The sequence below is a fragment of the Balaenoptera physalus genome (assembly GCF_965194825.1).
Source record: "Balaenoptera physalus genome assembly, chromosome: 1".
Lineage (NCBI taxonomy): Eukaryota > Metazoa > Chordata > Mammalia > Artiodactyla > Balaenopteridae > Balaenoptera > Balaenoptera physalus.
In genome coordinates, this window is record NC_138882.1 from 43,082,441 (window position 1) to 43,106,735 (window position 24,295).

A 24,295-nucleotide genomic window follows, 5' to 3' on the forward strand; every position below is an offset into this window, starting at 1 on the left:
AAGTACATGTTTGAACTCTAGCAAGCAGAAGCGATTTGCTGATGACTTAATCATTTTCTGGTCAATTATCTGTAAGGGCCCTTGCAACTCCATGGCAATTATGATGCAAGTTGGCCTTTTGGGAGAAACACCAGTCTCCCTGCTTCTGTTTCCTTGTTACTTCCATTCTCTGCCATAAATTTTCATTCATTTATTATCTTTGCTGGTATAGAAACAACTTTCTGTGTAGTAATTACAGCCCCGATACACACTTTAGCTGTCATCTTGTTGGAGTCTGGATGTTCTCATGGCCAGTGTTTGATAAGTGGTCTTTGTTGATTTTTGATGAATGTACATCTTTTTCTGGGGGCCCAGGGAAGGGAATGCCTGTGATGACAAAAGGCAGGGGGTTGTCTGTCAGCCTGCCTGATATAAAGCTATGGATTTATTGGTTTTGACTTGGCAAGTTGAGATGCATCTGTCCTTTACGTGCACAGAGGACTGTCAATAAGAGTGGTATCACTTGCAGTGGATCCAGGAAGACATCTTCATTTAAAAGGTCATCGGGAAACCTTGGTAAACAAAGTTTTAAAGCCTAATCATGTTGTTGTAACTTGGCATTTAAAAAAAAATGTAATAAAGATTCTGTCTATGCTGTCTGTGGACTGTGTCTTAAGCACACCTCCCAAACTGCATAGACTCCAGTGGGAAGGGGGCATGGCTCCTCTCCAGTGCTGGCTGTAGGAAGTGTATGAACAGGTACGGAGGTTTGACCAGACAGCACCAGCCGTGAGTACCGGGTGCAGACATTAAGTGGAATCATAGCCGATGGCCACGGGGATCACACATTACCAAAAACTAAGCAAGTGCCAGATTCCTCCCCTTTTGTGTGAAAGCCATTTTCCAGCATTGAATGAGATTGTCATGTGGTGACACAAATTCTCTTTAAAAAAAAAAATCATGCTAGTGGTGAAGTCATGTGACTCACCATCTCTGGTACTTGAATATAACGACTTCCCAGGATTCTATGGCTTGAACGAATTTCCATAAGAAGTATACAAACGCAGTTTGTTCTACTGAAAGATGAAGAACGTTTCAAATAAGATATTCAGCTTAAGGAAAATCAGATTTAAAACATGAGGTTTCCATTTGAGATGTGGAGGGTCGTGACGCAGTTTCCATCGTTAGTCGGTTTTATAATATCCCGTAAGTATATCATTGCTCTTGCCACTCTTGCCACCATTTTGGTGGAATTAAAAACATACCTTTCCAAGTAAGGAAGGGAGGGGAACTTTAAAAATTCTTCAAATGCTTAAAGAATGAATGAAGAAAAATGGCAATGTTCTTATCCTTTTCAACATTTAAATTTAACAGTTCAACAGATGCATTACCTCTCAGCTCATCAAGTGGTTTAGCAATTTCCGTGAGTTTTACTACATTCAGATGGAGAAGTATGCGCGTCAAGCCATCAACGATGGGGTCACCAGTACCGAAGAGCTGTCTATAACCAGAGACTGTGAGCTGTACAGGGCTCTGAACATGCACTACAATAAAGCAAATGACTTTGAGGTAGGAACTCATCTTTGTTTTTTGGTCATCTCCCTTTTTTAAAAAAAAATTATTTTCTTTAGAAATGCCCCAAATCTGTCTTTTTTTTTTTTTTTTTTTTGGTTTGGTATCTCACACAAGCATCCCCCAGTAGGGTAAGAGGTCGAGTGGCAATGAAGAGCCCCCCGTGGGTCCCGTCAGAGTCCTGGGAGCTGACCCACTTCCGTTTCCTTTCCCGTCCCCCGCCTCTGCTGCTTGCTTGGAAGACCCATGTGGCCACACAAGAGGGAACTGGCGAATCCAAAGAAACGGCAGCAAGGAACACACACAGAGTGATTCCCTTTCCAGAGAAGAGGTCCCTACCCCAATAGGCCTTTTTCACATTTAGGTTCTGGCATGTGGATTGAGTTGACATATGCTGTGTTCAGTGGTAGCTTCAAAAGCTGTTTTCTTAAAAAGTCTAGAAAGATTGATGGGGAAGTGATTCCATGGTTTCAAACTTTCATCAGCATTCATTTCCTTTCTGGAAGAAATGGTGTGAGAATTTACCAAGTACCTATTATAAGAGACCCATGGACATCTTTGTTCGTTTGTTTCTGTTTTTGTTCTTTTGGGAGGACAACCTTGTGTGTTCATTTTGCATACGTGCAGCTTCACGAGCTTGCTGCTCTTCATTCATATGGTCTTATACATACTTGTATGCGTCTGCAACCTGCATATTCCAGGCACATATGAAGCAGTATAGATGATTCCCAGAAAGCCGTATCTATGCAACAATAAGAGATGTGTCGTTATGAGTAAGGCATTTCTTTACTGGCTGATGTGGTGCCTCAGCAAGCATTTTTCATTGAACATGATGACTTTCCATGAGACAACACTAGCGAATCTCCCAGTACCCACAAAAGCATTTTGCTGAGCCCTGCTGACTGGGGCAATGATGGCTGGAAGTGGGAATGTGGGAAGGGTTCTGCAGGCTGAACCTCTGATGATGAGAATGGACAGGCTGTGGCTTGACGAAGGTGGTCCTTCTCTTGTAGTACCTTGAGGAGGAGAATTTTTTCCCCCACATCTGCTCGTGCGCGGACCTTATGTTAATATTCTTGCTTTCCTTACGCAGATAGGTACCCCCAAATGCCCACAAAGTTCTCAGTGTCAAAGGAGAAAGGGCCACCTTGGTCTGGCCTTGTCAATAACGACCTGACCCCCACTGCCCCCCGCTGCTTGCCCATTCCTTTGGGGACCCTTCTCCCAGTGGTCTTAGCAGAGCAGTTTTTGTGGCTTGTGAAGAACTGAATGGGGAAGTTTAGCAGCGGGAAAGTCATGGTTTTTCCTTGAAAGTTGGAGTGTTTATATTGCAAGCCACCAATTTCTCTTTGCTATCCAATACCAATGTATTTTTCTTGCCAAATGGGTTATAAGCAAAGTTTTTCTTTGGCCAAACACATTAAAAGTGAGGATCCTTCTTGTACTTACTGCTTCAGTATTTTAAAGTCTCTGTTGGAATAGAGCACTGGTTTACTGTTTCGACAGAACACTCTAGCAGATTTCTTCTAAAGCTGAAGAATGTGACAATGGCTAAACTTTTTTTTTTTTTTTTTTTGGCCACACTTTGTGGCATGCAGGATCTTAGTTCCCTGACCAGGGATCGAACCCGTTTCCCCTGCATGATGACGATGGCTACACATTTTAAAGAAATCTTATTAAAAGCTTCACTTCTCCCCACCCCCTTTCTGATAAGTCTATTGCTGTCAACTTTGAGCTAAGAGAATTCAACGGTGTGCTAGTGAACTAATTACAGTTTATTATGATAAATATTCGTTTGGCAGCATGCGTCAAGCTTCATAAAAGAATTGCCCGAGATCCACGGGATGGTTTGTGCATTTTTGCTGAGGAACATACTCAAGAGAACAAACCCTGACAGTGCCCATTAGGATTTTTTAGGGTCATTTAAACCTTACCTGGTTGGTTTTAATCCCCTACTCAGCGCAAGGGCCAAAATGACACAAACAGGGGATGGCTGGAATCAAGAGATACCCAACAAGCTGCTCCATTTAGCATCATCTAAATCCTCCTTTAATATGATTAACATCTGATATTCCTCTCTTTGTGAATCATATCCACTTCCAGCCAGGCCACCTCTCCTTTATCTGCAGTGTCTATTTTAAGACTGCTTCAGTGCAAAGAGTATGGGGCCCAGGGAGCAATTTTGTCACTTCTCATGTGACTTCAGACAAGTTATTGGACTATTCTGGGCCTTATTCCTCCTTCGGTAAAAACTAGGCTCTTTCCGGAAATGTGCTGAGAACAAAGCAAGAGCTGGATTCTGCCCTGCCCCCTCCACTTACCCACACATATGCACATACACACCCCTACCACCACGTATGATCCTAATATCATGAAATAGTTTTTAATTTAGCCTCTCAGTTTGGGGCACTTACTAATAAAAGCTTCAGATAAGATGATCCTTCTTTTCTGTGCCTTTGTGCATGGAGGTCAGTGCTTAAGTGAGATGCTTAGAAAGCCACTGGTCTAGTTGCAGCGAGTGGGGGCTACTCTTCGTTGCAGTGCGCGGGCTTCTCATAGCGGTGGTTTCTGTTGTTGCGGAGCAGGGGCTGTAGGTGCGCAGACTTCAGTAGTTGTGGCACACGGGCTCAGTAGTTGTGGCTAAAAAAAGCCCACACATAGCAACGAAGACCCAACACAGCCAAAAATGAATAAATAAATTTGTAAAAAAAAAAAAAAGAAGCCACTGATCTTATCATTGTTGCTCTTCCGGTGTGGACCGTGGCTTTGAGCCAGAAGTAGACCCAGCACCTCTATCTGATACCTCAGCTGCTATTGCATGCACTGCTTGACTTTTGCATCTAAGTTTCTCCCCTGAAGGGCAAGTCAAGTGAACCTGTAGCCTAAAATGAGCAAGTGAAGAAGATGGCAAAGTAGAGAACTGTACACCTGGTTTATTTTTAAATTTTTAAACAGAGATGGGGCCTAGTAGAGAGACTGAAGTTATGCCTACATGATGCCCAAAGATCCAATCAATTTAAAGGAATATATTAAACCAACTATTGGCTGGCCAAATAATAAAACGTCTTCTTGATTGCATTTTAAAATTTCTCAATCAATTAATCAGTGGTTTGTAGCAATGATAAAATAGCTCACATTTATTGACTATTTAGTATGTTCTGGGCACTCTTCTAAGTGGTCTACCAATATTAACTAATTTAATGTGAGTACTAATGATATGGATATTAATACAAGAAATACTTCAGCTTGCCTAAAGCTTTATACTGTTTTTAAAGTAGTTCTAAATGGGTGGGAACAGGGGAGCCAGGGAGAGAGAGCGAGGGTGAGGCTAACGCTTTTCTGTCCTTTGCTACCTTCTCCTTCCTTCTTTCCCTCCTCCTACCCTTGTCTTTTCTCAGCTTTCTGCTCCATCTCTGCCTCTGTCATAAGCTTGCTGGTGGCACCTCTGTCACTGCTAAGCACCACCCCCCTCCAGCCCCTGCTGCTGATGGCTCTCAAGGCTGGAGTGGCTGCTGACCCCTGGCCTGCGGGAAAATAAAGCAGATGGGGAAGGTTTATCACTAGTGCAGAGGGAGTGGCTTGCATCTCCCTGCTCTTCTAGACCCTGCGCATTTCCTGGCTTGTATGAGTCAGAACCTTCTAAGTGACAGGAGAGCCTGTTCTGCCTTTTGTATCAGTTTACACAATTGCCAAGATTCTTGGCACGGCATTCAGACTTGGGGTGGTGAGAGCTTGAGAAGACCCAGGGGATGTGGAAGAAGACACTGAAGGGGGCGGGTAGGGGGGGATGAACCATGCTTTCAGCTTGTGCTCAAGGGAAGAAAGTTGGCTACAGGACAGGGGTCGGGCATCTCCCTCCCAACACGAGTCCGTGAAGGTGTTCAGAGAGGCACGTTCAGCAACAGGCCGCATTTTTAACTCCCGCTTCTCACGTTAAATGAGATTGGTAACAATAAATTTGTCGTTCCAGGTGTTATGGTATATATTTCCATGCTTCATTCTCACTTCATTTTGAAGAGCTTCCAAAATTGATTTTTTATAGGGAGGGAAAGGAGGTTTGGGATTCCTTCCCAGTTTTTAAATCACACTGATACTTCTGACTTCAGGGGCATAGGAGTTGAATTTTATTACTTCTGTTTCCCTCACAACTGTGGCAAGGAAAGAAGGCAATGCGTGCTGTCAGTTTCCAAGGCAGGTTTACACGTTTTTGCAGAGAACTCAACTAAGGCAACCGATCTGTGTAAGTCACAAAGGTTAAACGCACTGCTCATGGAGCCGGAAGACCGCTACCCTAGGTTGACTGAGGTAGGCTGGCTGCTGAGAAAGGCAGGATGACCCAGAGATTGGGGTCTGGGCTGGCCTGCGTGCAGGTTGGGAAGAGAATGTAGCAGACACCTTCATCCGGGCTGATCCTTCTGACCGTAGGGGCATGTGCCTTGGACTGTATTGCTTTTCTTGTTTCCCTCACAACTGGGGCAGGAAAGAAGGCAAGGCTCACGATCAATTTCCAAGACTGCCCTGAACACTCCTTCTCCTTCTCCATTCCCATGAGCTAGCTCTTCCCCCGCCATGGTCAACCAGGCGTCCCCCGTGGGCCATCAGTGGCTAGCCAGTTAACCTCGGGCAGGGTCCAAACTCACAGGAGGAGTGACTAACTTCCCTTGCCTTCCATAAAGACCCAGGGTTTTGGATGGAAGGCTTAGAAACAAATAGAAAAGAGAACTTGATTCATTGATTAGCGGGCTTGTAAATGTCATTTCCTAAGATACTAGTAACTCACGGGGCAGACGCTCCATTGTGGAGCCTGTGGTTTGACTTTTCTCTAGGTGTCACGTGACAGGTAAGAAGGGTACTTCTGCAGGCCTCTCTCTGTGTCTTCTCACTCTCCTCTTGGAAAGAGAAAACGAAAAGGCAGCACTCCTCACATCCCCCCACGCACACACCCACCCAGACACATGACACTTAAACACATATAGTGCATCTACTTCCTCCACCAGGCTCACCCCCATGCCCAGCCCACTCCCGCTTTCCACACGACGCGCGTTTAAGAAGATTTAATATATTTGGAAGTCTTTCATTCGCCCTGTCACCTCTTTAAAAAAAAATGAGGACAGGTGGATTTAGGGAGCGCTTCCCTCGGCTCCAAATAGATACTTAAATATGAGTGATCATTTGGAAAACTGGCACAGGAGGGAAACCCTTTTACTGCTCTGGCAGTCTTTTGGCCTCAAAGCCGAGGTGCCGTTTAAACGATCACACAACGCACTCTTGGTGGGTGGCGAGGAGGAAAAGAAACCTTTACCATTTCTTTCCCTGTCAGTCCCCCCGTTGACAAGCCAAATTGATCTTTTAAGAGACTAAATGAATGTTCTCTAAATATATGTACACACACGGCTGTCTGGGAACATATTCCTTGTACAGAATGATTGCCTGAAATTTGAAGGAGGGAGCAGTAAAGACGCCAGACTGGGTGGGGAAGTGGGGGGGGTTTGGCAGGGGTGGGGGAGGGCACAGGGTGCCTTCAGGCACAGGCATGCCTGAAGCTTCATTTTTGCACCTCTGTCCATTTGGGATTCAAGGTGTTGATCAGTATAATGAAGCAGGCCCATTGATTTATCATCTATTTGGTAATGTCATTGCATTTTTTAGCGCCCTGTGTCTTTTTTGTCATTGGGTTACATTCAGGCACAGTAAGATCAACGTTAAAACCTCCTTACTCAACAGCTTTATTAGTTATAGCATTCCATGACCTTTCTCAACATTCTTAAAGAAAAAGATACAGTGTAATGTCGCTTTACTTTGCTTATTGTCCTTTGTTGGGGGGAACAAAGCATTTTCTACAGTGGCTATAGCACATAATTATACAGCTTTCAATGGCAGTGTCTTGGTATCAAAGTTCAGAGGAGCCTTTAGAAAAAAAAAAAAAAAAGATGTTTTGTGGCAGCCTAGGGAGGGTCTCATCTTTCCTTCAGAAAATAGTTCAAGGCTCTTCTGTCAAGCTTCCCTACTTAGAGCTTTTTCTCCTCCTGCTTCATAAAGTTTAAAGCAGATTCAGTGGAGTTCTATGATCTATTTCCTTTGAAAGATTGTTCCTCGGCACAGAGAGGCCCTTTGACTTCAAGAGTTCACAGATTCATGTCTTTAGGTATCATATGTCTGACCTTATCAGTTACTCCATTTAATGTCAGAGAAAAAGTCTCAACTCTTTGTGTTTGTCTGTTTTGCCTCTGTGAAATGATTTGGTGAAAAGACCATCCTTTTTAACACACCACTGAGAGGCCGTTTCTGCTGCAACCTACCCTGTGGCTTTTCTCTCTTTAAAAAAAAAAAAAAATTGTCCTTGTGTTTTGTGTATGGATGAGTTCACAGTGAGAATAGAATTATACAAGGGCAGGCGCACACACAAAAAAATCTTTTGCTTTCCTCCCACACCTCCCCCCGCCCAGTGATCTATTGGCTCTCTTGGTGGCTGTACCCCAACAGGCAAAGCCATTTAGCAAACACAGAGGTGGCAGCCGTGTCCACTGCTGGGACAGCATTGGGTTTTTCCCTTGCTTCGACCTACCCCTAAGGCCTTCATAATTAATTGTCCTTCAGAGACGAGGAAAGTTCAGAGACAGTGTGTGGCATGATGGCCATTGTCTGACGTTCAGTTCTCCTCGCCTCGCCTCTTTCTCTGTGCCCCACAAAGGGTTATCAATAGGAGAAAGGGAGCCCATCCTCTGCTGAGAGCCACCGGTGGTGGTTGGAGCTTTCAGTGGGTCGGTATCATTGTGTTCGGCCCATCCTGGATTAAATGTCTGCAGGTCTAACCACCTTTTGAAAAGCAGCCTGTTTATTTCGCCTAGATTAAACAAACTCATTGAGCGAACCCCAGGCTTGTTCAAAAGTTGGTGATCCCTTTTCACGTGGCAGATAACATTTTAAATCACATTTCCTCACCCCATCCCACCCCAGCCCCACCCCCAGGATTTTATTGCACTTTTAACTGTTTGGTTCTTTTTCAGCCATAGGGCAGAAAATGAAATGATCATGCACTCACTTCTCTTAACCACTTCAGTGTACATTTGCCAGAATGAGTGTTTTTGCAAACATTCTTTTGATGAAGCGTAGGACTTTGGTTCTTGAAAGTAGATCATCCTCGTTTTAAAATATTGTTTCACCTTCAACGATTGCCTCAAGCCAGTCTTCAGTGCTATTTGGTAACAGGACATAAAACAAATACAACCTGTTCCCCGCCGCCCCCCCCACCCCTGCCCTTTTGGTGAGATACCAAATAAAGATGCACTATGGAGACAGCTATTTGAAAAGTAAAGGGAAAAGAGAGCGATTAATGATGATTATGCCACTGTTCCTGTTAAATAGAGTGAAGCCAAGAAAACAAATAGAATCGTTCTTCCTAGGAGCAGTTGAACTAGCACGTTAGAGAGGTTTAAGATCGCTTCCCTGCAGTGTTCACGGAGACCTCAAGGCAGAAGGAAACCGTATTTAAAGAGCATTTCTGTGTCCCTGAGAGCAGCGTCTTCTGGAGAAAGGGGCCTACAGGATGGCCAGAATCTATTCTGTCCCTGTTGCTCTTTGAAGACACTTTCACCACAGACCCTTTGCTATTTAAAGAGAACCTGGATCTGGAAGTTGACACAACGAATAGAGTCATACCAAAAAGGGGATCATAAAAAATTAAAGTTATTCTTATGAATCTTTCATTAGAAGCAATGAAAAGGGACAGTAGTGTAGTCTAAGTCCTTTGTGTTGCCAGCCCTTCTTCCGGCCTCTGGGCTATTGTTCTTTCAGCTCCTCAAACAGACTTTTCACTTTCAAACTGACAAAAGTCACTTAAAAGCCAGACAGCTGTACTAACACACCCACCTTATGAAGCCGGAGCCAGGGCAGGTGCCGAGGCCAGCTGAGAGACCTTGTTTAAAATGGGCAGGGGCAGCTCCCTCCTGCCTTCCTGTTGTTTTCGTGCTCGCTTTGAGGTGGACCATTTATTGCTACTGTGTGATCCTCCCTCCCAGGCGCCCCCAAATATTTCTTGCATTTTCTTTGCAGCAGGAAACCTTGACACTCATGCTAATGTTTGTCCCTCGGGTTGTATGGCTAGGGTCAGGCTCGTGGAAGTTGGAGCACAGAACTTAGCAGAATCACAGGGAGTTTGACTCAAAACTCTTTCCTTCCCGTTTCTCCCCTTCCTTCTCTTTTTCCAGCCTTTTCCAACCAGTCTGAATCTCTCGTAAGCTTTTCAGATTTCTGTGGCCTCTTCAGGAGTAGCTGGGATTGGATAAAACACAGCCACCAATGGTGGGGACAAGCCTCACCTTAGGATGTGGGATACAGCTAGAGAGAGGTAGGCAGGTAGTCCTGCCTGCATCCCAGGCCTCAGGGCGCAGCCGCCATGGGCCCCGGCGAGTCCTCCCCGTGTGTGTATTACAGCCCCCCCCTGCTCCCCTGTCACCTTGTGTACAGTCTGGTCTGTGACACTGATGGTGATTATGTCATTATTTTGCTCTGGGGGCCCTGGCACATCTGCAGAGCCCAAGCACATCTTCTTTGTTGCGCTGGCAATCGTCCTGCACCACAAATGCTTCATTAGCCCTGCTGGCGGCCTCCTTGCCAGACGCGAGTGCCCAAATCCAGGCTTCTTTCTGCTCCGTTCTTTTGTGTAGCTGATGATCGCGTATTCATCTTCCTGGTTCTTCCCCATTTTCCTCGACTTCTGAACTCCAGATGTCCCAGTGTTTTTGCCCAGAGCCCTTGAAAGTGTACGACGCGAAACAAGGCGACTCTTTACCCCTTAACCCATCCTCACCCCTTCCCACCTTCCTACTTTTCTCCTCCCCAAACGAATAGTGATTCTGAATATCTCCCCAACGTGAGGACTAACGTTTTCAAACTTGCGGTTTGAAAAGATACCACGGGATTGCTCCCAACTTACCATGGTACTTAGGGTTAGAATGAGGAGTTATTAGACATTGCTTGGAGATGGATGCCTTTCTCCCGCAGCCCCTTCCCTCTCCTTGGCTCTTTTATTTCCTTCTGCACATTGCCACGTATTACCAATCTGCAGCAAGCAGTCTAAAATGTGAGTACAGAAAATATTCTTCATGCCTCACTGAGCATGTTATAGTCATCTGAAGGTTCTTTTCCTCTGCATGGAATCTTCGTCTGCACTCTACCCCCTCCCAAAATCCTCTGCTCCCTCCTCCTGCTGTCATAACCTTTTTTTTTTTTTTAATTTATTTATTTTTGGCTGCCTTTGGCTCCCCAACAATGACCTATTATTAGATATTGAAAGTGACGAACACGTGGCTGTTTTGGAAACGAGCTAAAACATTTCTCTCAAGTTTTATTCTATATATTTGACGGAGCCACAGCTTTTGTTAAGGTGTGCTGATTTCTACATTAACTGCAGTAAATTTTAGAGCTTAATATCTTGGGCTGTGATGGGTACTACATAATCGGTATGTTTAATTTCCCCTTAAATGTGAATTAATTGATCTGTGTTAGCAGCTTCTCCAATAGAAAGTTTAACCAGTTCTATCCCCCCACCACTGCAACATAAGATGTTTCCAACGTCCCTCTGTTTGAGTAAAATGTAGATTTTAATTTTAAGGTCTACTGAAAGGAGTAAGTTCATATTTTTATGGGAAGCATGGTCAGATCATTGTCCTGAATTCTAATTCGGAATCCTAGGACAAAGACCCTGGCAAGGATTAAAGAAAACCCCCTCCGAGGAATGAGTTGCTGTTTTCTTTGTTTTTGTTTTTTTAATAGTAATCTTTTTATTTATTTATTTATTTTTATATTTATTTTTGACTGTGTTGGGTCTTCGTTTCTGTGCGAGGGCTTTCTCTAGTTGCGGCAAGCGGGGGCCACTCTTCATCGCGGTGCACGGGCCTCTCAATATCGCGGCCTCTCTTGATGCGGAGCACAGGCTCCAGACGCGCAGGCTCAGTAGTTGTGGCTCACGGGCCTGGTTGCTCTGCGGCATGTGGGATCTTCCCAGACCAGGGCTCAAACCCGTGTCCCCTGCATTAGCAAGCAGATTCTCAACCACTGCGCCACCAGGGAAGCCCGAGTTGCTGTTTTGTACTAGGTTTCTGAGCTTACCAGTCATTGACCCCTGTTCTGAATATTAGGAACAAGCCAGGTAAAAAAGTGAGGACAGAGGTGGCCAGATCAGTAGGCCACCAGCCCTGGGCAGGGAGCATGTCGAGAGAGGCGGGTACCTGTCACTGATTGCATCATTTTCAAAAGACTCAGGATGTCCCCAGAACATTCCTAACCTGCCACTTTTAGATCATTATGGTTTTATCACCCCTGGGTTTATTTAAACCTTTTTAAAAATGTAACTCCATTCTCAGAATACACCACTTCTCAAGGTAGTAATTCTCTACATTTCTTACCTGCTGTGAAAATAGTATCTTCTTTGTATGGCTGTTAAAGTGATTTCCCTGGAACTCCAAAGGGATATCCCTTGTTAGAATATCCTGGGATTTGTGAACAGGACTGTGGCCATATTCTCCATTTCCTCTCTGATTTTATAGACTTGGATCATTACTCCCTCCTAATCTTCATCTCTCCAGATTAAGGAGCTCTAATCCTTTTTAAAAGTCTAATCTCATACAGTAAGTGGGCTGTGCTTGATCATTTTAGCAGCCCTTCTGTAATGCTCTTCCGGCAGGACCATGTTTTCCTGAGGGACAGTTACAATTACAGGACAACAGGGCAGAATTCCAGTGGGCGGCCACATCACGGGTTTTATATCTCACATACACCTCCAATGCGACTTTTTTGATTGCCCCCAAAGTTCATCCTCAGAAGCTGGATTTCTTGACTAGCATCTCAGTAGCACTTACTGGTTAAAATGATCCTATGAGACCAATTTATGAGACCCTTGGCAAGTATTCTTGCAAATCTGATTGTGTCTACGGAACATATCCAGCCAAATAAAAATTGCACAGATCCACCCTGCTGTGCAGATGTTTTCAGTGTTTTTGTAGGTAACGTATTGGAGTGTTTGACATCATGAAGACACAGCCTTAGCCTTGGGCTTGAGTCTATAAAAATGACAACTAAGGCAAGAAAGCTCTGATCTCTGTATTATTCTCAAGCAGGAAACAAAATGTTCACTTACAAGTAGGTATAATTTTATATAAAAACGTCACCTTGAGATCTTAAAAGGGACTTCCTTTGGGGGAGTCTTTCCAATGTCAGTGGTCCTGGACTAATAATAGTGTAGAACTTAATAGCATGGTTTCTGGAACCAGTCCCTGGGATCAAATCCCAGCGCTGACACTTTCTAGCAGTGAAACCTTGGCAAGTGTCTTACCCTCTCTGTGCCTGCCTCAGTGTCCTCATCTGTAAAATGGGGGAAATGATAGTGCCTACCTCACAGAGTTGTTGTGAGAATTAAATGAATGCCCATGAATATGTTAGCACAAAGTCAGCGCTATATAAGCATTTGCTTTCATTCATTTGTCAAGCCAAAGAAAAGTTACCTTGTCGCCACTGTCAGTAATCCAACTCTTGCATCATTTCCTGCTGACCCTAAACAGGAAAACAAACAAACAGAAGAGCAAACAGAGAGCTCCCATTAGAAGTGGGACAAAGAGTCAGTGCAAAACTGGTTTTGAAAAGAGAAAGTGATTCCTCCTGCCCCAGGGTTGGCTATAAAGATGACAGCAGCCTGGAACAGCTCCGGGCTTCTGGAGTCATGGGTTCTAGATGAGAAGGGCAGCCACGAGATGACAGGGTAGTGTGGAAGGAGCCCCAGATTGGAGGGTCTGCCCCTGGCAACACCTGCCTCTGTGGGCTCCACTTTGTTCACCTGTAAAGTGATAAGATTCAAGACAGAGCTTTGTTCTAGCTCTGAAATTCTGCGATTCTAGAACAGAAGACATTCTGCCTTCTCTACATAAGTCCTGTGCAGGATGCAAAGCTTTAAGCAGTGACTGTGGAGACCCTGGGAATACAGGTGGCAACCAGGTGGAACCACTTCCACCCTTGGGGTGCTGCTGTGGCTTATTTATCTCAGTAAAAATCTCCAGGGTGCCCAGTTTAGTGTTCTCCCATGGCCCTCTTTGCAGATCTTTTAACAGTGCCCTTGGAGATGTGGCAACTCCCTTGCTGGGATTATAGAGGCGAATTTTTCAAATTCATAGACAATTTATTGGCATTATATTTGCTGCTCACTTTGTTGTGGTGGCTAGGGCAGCCAAACAGTGAGGTCATTCATCCGAGAAGCCCTCATGCCTGTGGGTTTTCTAGGAGACGATATGGACCTGAACAAACTAACAGAGAGCCTGTATACCTGTCCCCACACACATTCCACCGAGGCCACAACTCAGCCCAGGCAATCGGCCTGTGTAATACGTATTAACCTCTGTAGACTATACAACATCTCCCCTCTTTCGAGACAGAACTAACTGTTTTAGATGGTATAACTACCGTCACTACTAGGCTTGGTTGGTAGTTTTTGTAAAAGCAACATCACCCTTCCCTTTAAGCACGTCCCAAATGATAGTAATCAATCAGGAATGTCTTTTCCACTGGGATTTTGTATGTACAAGTTTGTGTTTGGGAGGTATCAAATCCTCACACAGGTCACTTGGATATGTTTTTTCTATCTTTCTTACGGTAACTGTACCCAACCTCTGTTTTTTTTTTTTAAGGCAACCTTAACGGTGGAAAATAAAATCTGGTACTAAAAATGACTTTTAGTAAAAGGTAATATATTCACTAAGAACAGATATGGGGGTTTGAGTAGGGGTGAAGGCAGAGGCATGATCAAAAGCAGAAGTCAGCTATGCTTTCAAGGCCACTGTACTTCCTTTAATACAGAGAGTATTTTTCAAAGATTTATCATCTTTTTTTTTTTTTTTGGCTGTGCTGCGCAGCTTGCGGGATCTTAGTTCCCCAACCAGGGATTGAACCCGTGCCCTCAGCAGCGAAAGCGTGGAGTCCTAACCACTGGACTGCCAGGGAATTCCCAAAGATTTATCATCTTAAATGACCTGAAGGTGTACAAAATAATTTGTATGTAGACTCCTGACCCTGCCTTTCAGCAGGGCCAGTCCCAGGTCTCAACAGCATCCTAAGTCTTCCCACCGCAAACATTACCTCAAGACCCATGAGGTGGCGGTAGGACCCATGAGGTGTTCGAGAGGACTTCCAAAGGCTCCCGGGGCCCTTCTGGAATCTGTTTCTCTGACTTTCCAAGATATTTACCTTTCTTGAAAAAGGAATGTCAAAGCCCTTCACAAAACTCTTAGGTTGCTTTTGAGATACGGCTCATGCTTAGTTTTGCAAAGGGTAATCCTGGAGGAGAAACCCATAGAGTTCCCTAGAACACAAAGCAGAATTTTTCTGACTTTTTTGCCTTTCATCCCAGTCCCTTCCCAAAACAACCCAGATATTATTGGGGATGCATCAGCTGCTGTCAGCAGAGAGGCGGTGTCTCCTGTGACCTGGTGTTCTCCGAAGCTCTGTTCATTTAGCATCCGTATCTCCCAGTGCCTTCTTTGGTGCTTACTCTGAGCAATGCTACTCTCATTGTCCTGCCTCAACCCCACTTCCTAGCAATTTCTCCCTAGGCTTCTCACTCACATTGCTCCATCCACATGAATAAAGGGCACACAGACTAGTTTTGATGTTAGCCTGGGCAAAGCTTAATTATGAAGGTAAACCCCTGCAGAAAACAATCATGTAATGCATTCTCCAACGAAACAGGAGTAACTGTGGATTATCTGTGCCCCAGCTTCCTTCATGCAATATTGGAGAGTTGATGCCATGTTGTTTTTGAATAATCTCCCATCCAAGAAGGGCAGCAAGCTTGGCCCTATTTATCCTACTGCCTCACCCAGTAATGGTAGCAAAAGTTAAACTTCAAGCACTATCAGCCTGTCTTGAACTCAGACACGGTTGGCACATAATTCATGGGGTTGACTTGAAGGGAAGTTAGTTAAGGCTGCAGAGTGACTGGTATACTGCTTATTTTTCCATCGAAGCCGATTCATTACCTGTGTCACGAAGGAGGGATAGATTCCTCCATGTAGTTCGTTTGAATATTTGCTGGCAGGAAAGCTCCTAACGAAAAGCTCCCTGTCAAAGCAGGGCAAGACTGAGGTCCACCTGGCTCTTCGCATCTCTCTGTGTGGTCCATTAACTATTCCTGTAGACACGGCCAGCCTTACACGCATCTGAGGAGTGGCGTGACAATGTAGGTTGAATTTGGGTATGTTGATCCCAGCTACCCTTGCAAGAACAACTAGTGTGCTGACCCAGTGAGGGACACAGGATTAGAGAAGAATGAAAGAGCATTAGGCCTTCAGAAAAGTGGTTAGCTCTTAAGTTTGGCTGAGAGCAGGGTTTGGCACACTCTGGCCTACAGGCCAGATCTGGCACTGAATCTGTTTTTTATGACCCTTGCTAAGGAAGGGTTTTTATATTTGTAAAGCATTGTGAAAAAGAAGAAGAATATGCAGCAGAGACCAAATGTAGTCCACAAAGCCTATGTATTTACTGTCCAGCCCTTTATAGAAAAAGTTTGCTGACCCCTGGCTGAGGCTTTTTCTCTCTTTGGTAGAACATGAACTCTCTGAGATCCTTTCTAGTTCTGAAGTTCCAAAACTATGCTTCTTCGATGCAGTAGTCTCGGTCCAGATCTTATCCGAACAGCCTACCAGATGTGTCATTCCAGCAGAGAGCTCACCCTTGTTTTTTTTTTTTGTTTTTATTTATTTATTTATTTATTTATTTATTTTTGGCTGTCTTGGGTCTTTGTTTCTGTGCGAGGGCTTTCTCTAGTTGCGGCAAGCGGGGGCCACTCTTCATCGCGGTGCGCGGGCCTCTCACTGTCGCGGCCTCTCTTGTTGTGGAGCACAGGCTCCAGACGTGCAGGCTCAGTAGTTGTGGCGCACGGGCCCAGTTGCTCCATGGCATGTGGGATTTTCCCAAACCAGGGCACGAACCTGTGTCCCCTGCATTGGCAGGCGGATTCTCAACCACTGCACCACCAGGGAAGCCCTCACCCTTGTTTTTAAGATGGGAGAGTATCTTTATAGTCTCTCGGGGGTGGAGGGATGGGAGAAAATATTAGATTTTAGTTTTTGATGCCTTTTCTATGATTTTGTTTTTGTTTTATTTTGATTGATGCTCATTTAAACTTGGAGTCATGTGTTGAGACGTGTTTGGGAGAGAAGGAAAATTTAACTCATTACAACAAATAACACGACAACTATTGTATTTCCTAATACATACAACACCAAGACCTCCAAGCATGAGCAAACAAACTAGCCACTTTAGGCATATTTGGTGAACCAGATTTCAGCGGCACAAAATAATTTTGACAGGCTCATAGAGTTTATTATAAAGACATTCGTCATTCCATTCCCAGCAAGCTAGTGCTTCCTTTTCTGGGACTGTGGGAGAGATGGTTTTATTTATCTTGGTATCTATAGGCAAAGCTGCCAATGGAATGTTTACACAGTTTAAAATGTATACACAAATTATTAACAGGTAGCATCAATGTGAAGACAGTCTTTTTTATTACCTAAAGTCACAATTTTTCAAAATGCTCAATCCCAGCACATTTTATCAATGTGTATGCTATCAACATCTGAAAGGTATAGGAATTTTATTGTGAATTCTGTATTTTGTGAATACCCACTCTTAAAAGGTAAAAGATGCAAATTCAGATGAGGAAACAAAGAAACTCCTCAGGGCAGCCTTGGCCCTTCCTTCGTGCTGTTGAGGGAAGTCCGTGTGAGGGGTGATGGCCAGGCCCATACGGCCACACCGCAGACCAGAGTCCACTGCCTGGCATCCTTTTCCATGGCGTTCCACTGTCCAGTCAAGGTAGATCCTTAACTCCCTCCTTGCAGTTCCCATGTGACTATTCGTTCTTTTTATTACATTCCCTCCAAAGGACTGTTTGCACCATGTCCTAGCTGGGCGCCACTTTGCCGGCATTTATAAGAGCTGGTGTGGCATCAGGGGATGGCGGGCAATTTCACTTGGAAACGTATTCCCACAAGCTCAGTGCAGGCCCCTGCTGTGGCCACAGACAAGAGACAGGCTTTCCTTTTGCCACTTTTCCTAATTATCCCTGCAGTTCTTGCAGGCTGGCTGAGAGAAACCTTGAGGCTGTTGCGTGGATCTCGCTCACTCAGGGTCCTTCCCCGGCCCTTCCCCAGGTTGGCCTCCCCGCCCCCAGCCCCTCCCTTGCATATTAACATGACATTGCATGGTACTCCCAGAACGGAGCGGCTTGCACCAGCTGAAACCTCTGATCCCAAACCCACTAGAGAGTTTGGCTTTTGGATTTTGGCAAGAAAGCCTGTTACCCATCAGGTCAGCATGAATAAAGATTTCTTTCTTCCTTTCTTTTTTTAAAGTCAAGCATCAACTGACACTGCCCCCAGAGCTCGTTTTCTCAAGATAATTTAACCCCTTCTCCCAAGTACATTTATTTTCTACTCTGAACGCGCGCATTATTTTGTTTTTCTCTTTTCCTGTGAGACAACCAAGAAATCTACCCTATGTAAAATTTGAAAGCCAGATCAATTCTAAACTATCTTATCATTTTTAAAGTATGTTTATCCAGCTTTGTAGGAAGAATGAGCAGGCTGTTTGAAGGCCACATACTTTTCAAACCTTGGTTGCAACACGTTTGCCCCGTTTTGAAACTGTCTTTATCAGGCCGAGAAAACGAAAATCTATTTGACAAAGTGGCACTCTGGCCAGTTTATCTTGCAATATGGCTTTAGTTCACTGAGTCTATTGATTTCCTTAAATTAATGTTTACAGAATGCTACTGAATTTTGCTCAACAGAACATTGTTCTTTTGAAGGTTTACAAAAAAAAATGATACAGACTGTTACTGCCATGTGTTCCTTTGCTTAGACGGAGGAAACATGGCGGGGGGGGGGTTTCTTTTTTCGTTGTTTTGTTTTAAGGATAGCCTTGAACTCTAGCCACTTCCTATAAGCATTTAGCCTTCACATATTTAAGTAGCAAAACACGTAAGTAGGAGGTGAGCCCACTCATAGGCCTAAAGTTGTGTGGGCATCACGCTAACCTAATCCCGTAAGGTCCCTGAAAGCTGAAGCCACCTGGAACATCAGAGTCAAAGAGACTTTAGTCTGAAGCCCAGTTGTGGCCGCAGAATCTTCCTCGGCCTCATTCAGTGTAGCGTCTGCAAGCAGTTTTGTAGCCGATGCTCCCTGAATAATTCCAGTCCTTTGAAAGAGGTGCGAGCATCCTATTAAAATTTAAACGCCATGTAGCCATTTGGTAGAAACTCTTAAATACAACACCTTGCTCTTTGACTGTGGTGCTCAGTGCCTAATACACAAAGCCTAGTCTCTGGAGTTGATTTTAAAATTGGCCTTTCCAGGGAAGCTTATGTGGCCGTTCAGCCCCTGACAGGATTCTAGTCACAATCATGAAACGACTGAAATAAAACTTGGGCAACACAAAGCAACTTTTCTCAATGTGTTGACTCGGCCAATAAAATCAGCCACATGAACCACCTCAAAGCATCTCTCAAGACACTGCTTTGCATACCCTTAATAATCACAGTGAAATGGCTCCTAGGAAGTGGGTGGACTCCTCCTTAAGGTTCTAACCACCACCTTACATTTGGATACTGTTTTACACTTTGCAAAGCACATTCGTGCTTGTTTTCCCATCCAATCCTTCCCCATAATGAGAGGGCATTGGAACACAATCTCACCATTCCCTGCACCCTTTCTGCCCTTCTGAAGGGCCAGCTAGTCTGCGGCTGTACACACAGGATAAATGCGTGTGTGACTGCTAAGGGAGACCCCCTAGTCACAGCATCTTGCCACCATCTTTCATAGGTCCGCGATTCCCCTCTTCCACCTCTGGCAGGAGAATTCAGTGAGAGTGAGACAGTGGAGAGGAACAGCAATAACGTATCTGTTCTTCCCTTTTTGTCTGATAATCTCAATGAGGAGTTACTAAAGCATCTGAGTTTATCCATTTAAGTCCACTCTGTCTGCAGTCTAAGTCCCCAGCTTGTGCCACTGCCGTCAGGAGATATGCCTCTCCTTGATCAATATTTACTTAACAAACATCAGGGATGGGAGAGTTTGTTTAGAGGAATCACGTGCACACTAGGGTGAATGAATGCTCGGGAAAGTACTTCAACTTTGTCTCCTTTCCTAGGATCTTGATGTTTGTGTGTGTGCACATGCACGCAGCCACGTACAGATGCCCTTTTTCTTTTTAACTTCTCCAAAGACACTTAGAAGTCGTCTAGAAAAATGCCTCACTGTATATGGTTAGTACATTATTTATCCCTTAAGAGAACTCACGACGTCAATTCAGTTTCAAAAATCCTGGCCCAAAGTTTGCTTTTCCTTTCGTGCTCCAGTACAGGTTAAACATTTTGGAAAGGCTCTTAGGATGAATTAGATGCACAAGCATCTTCCTTTGACCCCTTTCAGATGAGTGGAAGGGAAGAAAATGCAGATGGAAACAATAAAAGCGGTTTGATAGGGCAACTTTAACTATATACTACTGATGGCATTACATCTTTTTTTTAGAAAGCCCAAGGAGAAAAGTACCTCTCGAGATTTTCAAAGCCTCTTACCCAGTTTTCGGAATCAGACGTGTTTAACTCTAATAATAAATACAAACACCACAGTGTTGAAGTTTAGAGATCGCTATTCTTTCAACTTCACTCAAACAATTGCTTGAAGGCTCAAGTCAGTGCCTTCAATGCAGTTGAGTTGGAGGCATCTGGGTCTAGTTTGAGGGGTTTTGTTTCTGTGTGGGTAGAGGCTGGGGGGGGGGCTGTGGGAGTTATTTATTTATTTGATTTTGTGAATCAGAGTTGTAAAAGCCATCTGAAATATTCATGCAGAATTGTCTGAGAAGCCCGTTTCTGTTTTATTTACTGCACAGTAGACCAGCCACAGCGGATTAGTTCTACAATACCCGTAACAAAAGCCCAACAGCTGATGCATGTGATGTTAGGAGGTGACAAAACAGTTAAAGTATGCTGCTGGCTACAGGCAAGCAGTCAGCAGATGCAGACAAAAGGGTTTGTGACAAGAATAACTCTCTCTCCAAGGCGAGCAGTGAAGAGTATCCAAAATACCAGTACCCTTTTCTCCTTGACATGGTCTTCTTACAGTCAGCATTTTATTGCCCTTTTATAGTATTTTTTTTTTTAAATGGAGGAGGATGAAGAAAGAAAACCCACACACGCAAACTAATTCACCAGAATACTAGCCAGGATTTTACTTTCCCATCAGTTAGCCCCTTCTGCCCATATATATGTTTCCTTTTCCATTTCCCCACTGAAGTTTGAAAAAAAAAATAGTTTAAAATATGAACCTAAAAGATGATCTCTCTTGATAAGATCGTAATCTACTGATTGATTAGCTTGATAAGCCATTTGAGCCATTGGTTATTGGGGAGGGGCCAGGGAGAGAGGTCAATGCCTGGTTTGTTTTCTGTCCATTTCAGCAAAGATCATTCCACTGATGAAATTAGGCCAGTGGACCAGTTTTTAAAGGGGATGGAGGATGGAAAGGTATCCACGGGGAGCTGTGAAAGGGGCAGGGTTTAGGTCCCCTGCAAGAGGCCGATGGACGAGCCTATGGATGTTTCAGAGGTGTGAAAAATCAGCTTCTCTATCTCCAGAAAATAGGAGAGGCTGTCTTCTTTTTAACCTTTGTAATTCCCCTTCTATTCTCTGTGACATTCATTCAGCTGCCAAGAGCGTTTGGCAAGGTTTGGGCCAGTGAGCACACTTCCAGTGACCGCTAACCTTGGTATGTCCTGACACTTATGATGAGTGTCTGCAGGACACAGAAGGCAGGCAGCCTGCTATGTCAGGCTTTTATTATGTACTGCAGAGGCTAGGGACAGTCAGTTTAATAAAACAAATCATCCTTGAAGGTAAAGCAACTGGGAAGAGGAGGAGGAAGACGGGGGGAAAATGTGTCTTTGCCACTCATTCTGATTAAAAAAAAAAAAAAAAAAGAACAGCAAAACAACCACCCACCCAACACACCGTGTGTGCGCGCGCCTGTGTGTGCGTGCGCCTGTGCGCACATATGGGCAACTCAGACACGGGCTGACAGACTTGAAAACATCCTCCCGTTTCTCCCGTTTCATCTAAGCCCACAGGGCCCTCGTGTGCTCTGAGGAGATTCAAGTGCAAACAATTGTGATGAAATGGGTGGATGCTGATAGCCAACCCCCTTGAAATGTATGAGTGCATTCAAGTACCTCCCCGCAGTTCTATTCTCCTCCAAATATCAAGTCAAGGAGAGGCAAGACCATTTGGGGTGAGGTTCCTATATTGGGACGCCTTTTATCAAAGCAAAGTTTCCACTCTCCTCTCCTGAAGAACACTCAGCACTGCAGCTCCCACAATAGCCTCAGAGTCCCAGCCAGAGACTTTGGAAGCCTTTTGTTTTTCCCCTGTGGCATGTCCAAAGGCATGGCCTTCCCTCCCCCTCCCAGTGGCCTGCATTGTCTTGCATTCCAGGGACTTGATTGACTGTTGCCACCTGATGCTGAGGAGATACTCTAGGGTTCATTCTGCAGATTGTTGGGTTCTATTAAAAGAAACCTAGATAAGGGATTACTTGTCACTAAGGGATTTTCTGCAGATGTTTATTAGTGATTGGAAATCCATTAGGTGTGAAGAGGTACTGAAAAAATATGGGCAATACCGTTCTCATAACCCTGAATTCTAAGATACCCCCAAAAAAACATCAGAAAGGACTCCCCCGCCCCTTACTCTGTTAAATGCAGTTGGGGAAACTTCTGGCAGAGAGGTAAGGGTCTCTTTTTCATGGGTGATAGTTCTACCTGTGGATGGAATTCCTTGGCACTCAGATCAGTTGCTACCCATCAATTTACCTCTCTGGAGCCACCAAAAAAAGATTAATTGCTCTAGTACTAGAGGGTCTCATTATAACTTTCTCTTACCTAGCCCAATCCATTGCATGAGTATTGCCTCAAAGTAAGCAAGAAATTAGCAAACCATTTGCAAAGAATTCATCCCTTCCCAAACATAAACCAATAACCATAGTCTCCTCTTGGGAATCTTTTGTGTCATTTGCACTTATTTTGAAGTTACTAGCTCTTCCGTGGTTTTTCTAAACCACAGATCCACAGCTTGTCAAGGTTTTGATGCCTCTTATAAGTAGGAAATTGCATTAAAAAGGAGCCAGCATGGTTTAATGGAAAGACACCTGGATAAGTTATTTCACATGAGTCTCTTCATCTCATAATTTCTTCATCTCATAGAATCTGTTTCTCCATCTATAAAATGAGTTCTGAGATCTATTTCAAGTCTTTAAATTCTGTTTTCTATCCTTACTTTAAAATTCCTTTTTTTTTTTAAGTCTTTAGGGAGAAGATAAGTGTGACTCTAGAGCAGTGTAGAACAAAGCAGAAGGCAGGGTCTCATTATGAGCTGTTTATCAAAGATGATGCGAAAGAACTCTGTGAAGCATTGTGAGGGATACGCAGAATAGAAGCCAGGACTTCTTCTCTAAAGACATCTTATGATAAATTCATTACAACTAGATATAAGTAGGTGAAAAGTTAAATAACATCAAGACACAAATACAAAAGATGTTAAAGGATAGCCCAAGATTACTGCCAAAAGAAATGAATGTTTAACACAGGGTAAGACCCACTAAAAACCAGTAACCAGCATGGTGAATGATAAGTAATAACAGGGTGGAGACTGCACACACCCCCAAAGAAATTACTTTGAGGTGTTCTCAGGCAAACCCTAGAACTATGCTTCTTCCCTCCTCCAGGGCTGATGCTATTCTAGATGCACCTCCCTCCTCTGACTGTCTTAAACATCAGCCCTGCTCCCTTGGCCCCTGGCTCCCCAGATCTCTTGGGGGTCCTTGGAGTGGGTGGGACTTCATCTGGAGCCGCTGCCATACCCTCTGTCCCTACAGCTCTCCGCCAGGCCAGGCCGCATCCCCGAGTATTCAAGGAACATAGATCTGCATCGTGGATCTGTTGCCAATGGCCAGGAAAACCACTCTGATGATGTTTCTGTAGCATTTGGCTAACAGCTCCCAAACCTAGTAGTTAGAGCAGGTAGTTGCACTGCATAACTGTTCTCCAGCCAGAATCCCTCTCTCAATAACACCCACTTGATAAAATGTGAAGGATCATCTTTGGGGAAGAGGGAGGAGTACTCAAAAAGGCTGCTTAATGACTTTTTATTTAGTATAAGGTGACTAGGAGGGGTGATTGCTCTTCCAGGCCCTTCCCATCCCACAAATACTCATGTACATGCAGGAGGTTGGGGAGGAAATCATCAAAGTTCAGTTGAAAATGCAGATGAATTCTCAGCAGGGAATGGCCTTTGGGGTATATGGGTTTGCACATCCATGGGGGACAAGGTGATGTTTCCATGATTTTCCAGGCAGTGGTGGGGACTGTGTCCTAAGAAACTAGCCAATATCTTTGGGAGGGGCTTCTCAAGCTTTTCACTTTTTCTAGATTCTGATCAGCCCCAGATGGGGGCCCTTTTTTTCTGGGGTGTTATTAGGTTTCCTTCAAAGGACAAGTGACTTGCCATGGGATGCACTGAACTTCTTTGTCCAACTCCAAATATGTAAGACAGGGATGTCTGGTATCTTTTTCGTTTTCTTTAACAGTTACTATCATTATAAAAAGGTCCACTGCACAAATTGAGAAAAGGTGTGGAGAAAGGGATCAAATG

At 44.3% G+C, this 24,295-nt stretch overlaps 1 protein-coding gene across 8 annotated transcripts in view; it reads left to right on the forward strand.

Moving 5' to 3' along the window:
• Positions 1-24,295, forward strand: part of PROX1 (prospero homeobox 1) — a 53,239-nt gene that overhangs the window by 21,452 nt on the left and 7,492 nt on the right. For 7 of the 8 annotated variants that reach the window (XM_082471480.1, XM_082471479.1, XM_082471485.1 and 4 more), the window contains one exon: positions 1,354-1,548. In XM_082471480.1, the coding sequence (XP_082327606.1) occupies positions 1,354-1,548 (195 nt within the window). Of the gene's footprint in view, positions 1-1,353; positions 1,549-1,668; positions 7,011-24,295 lie in introns of those variants that run through there. The other variant, XM_082471486.1, reaches the window with a different exon arrangement.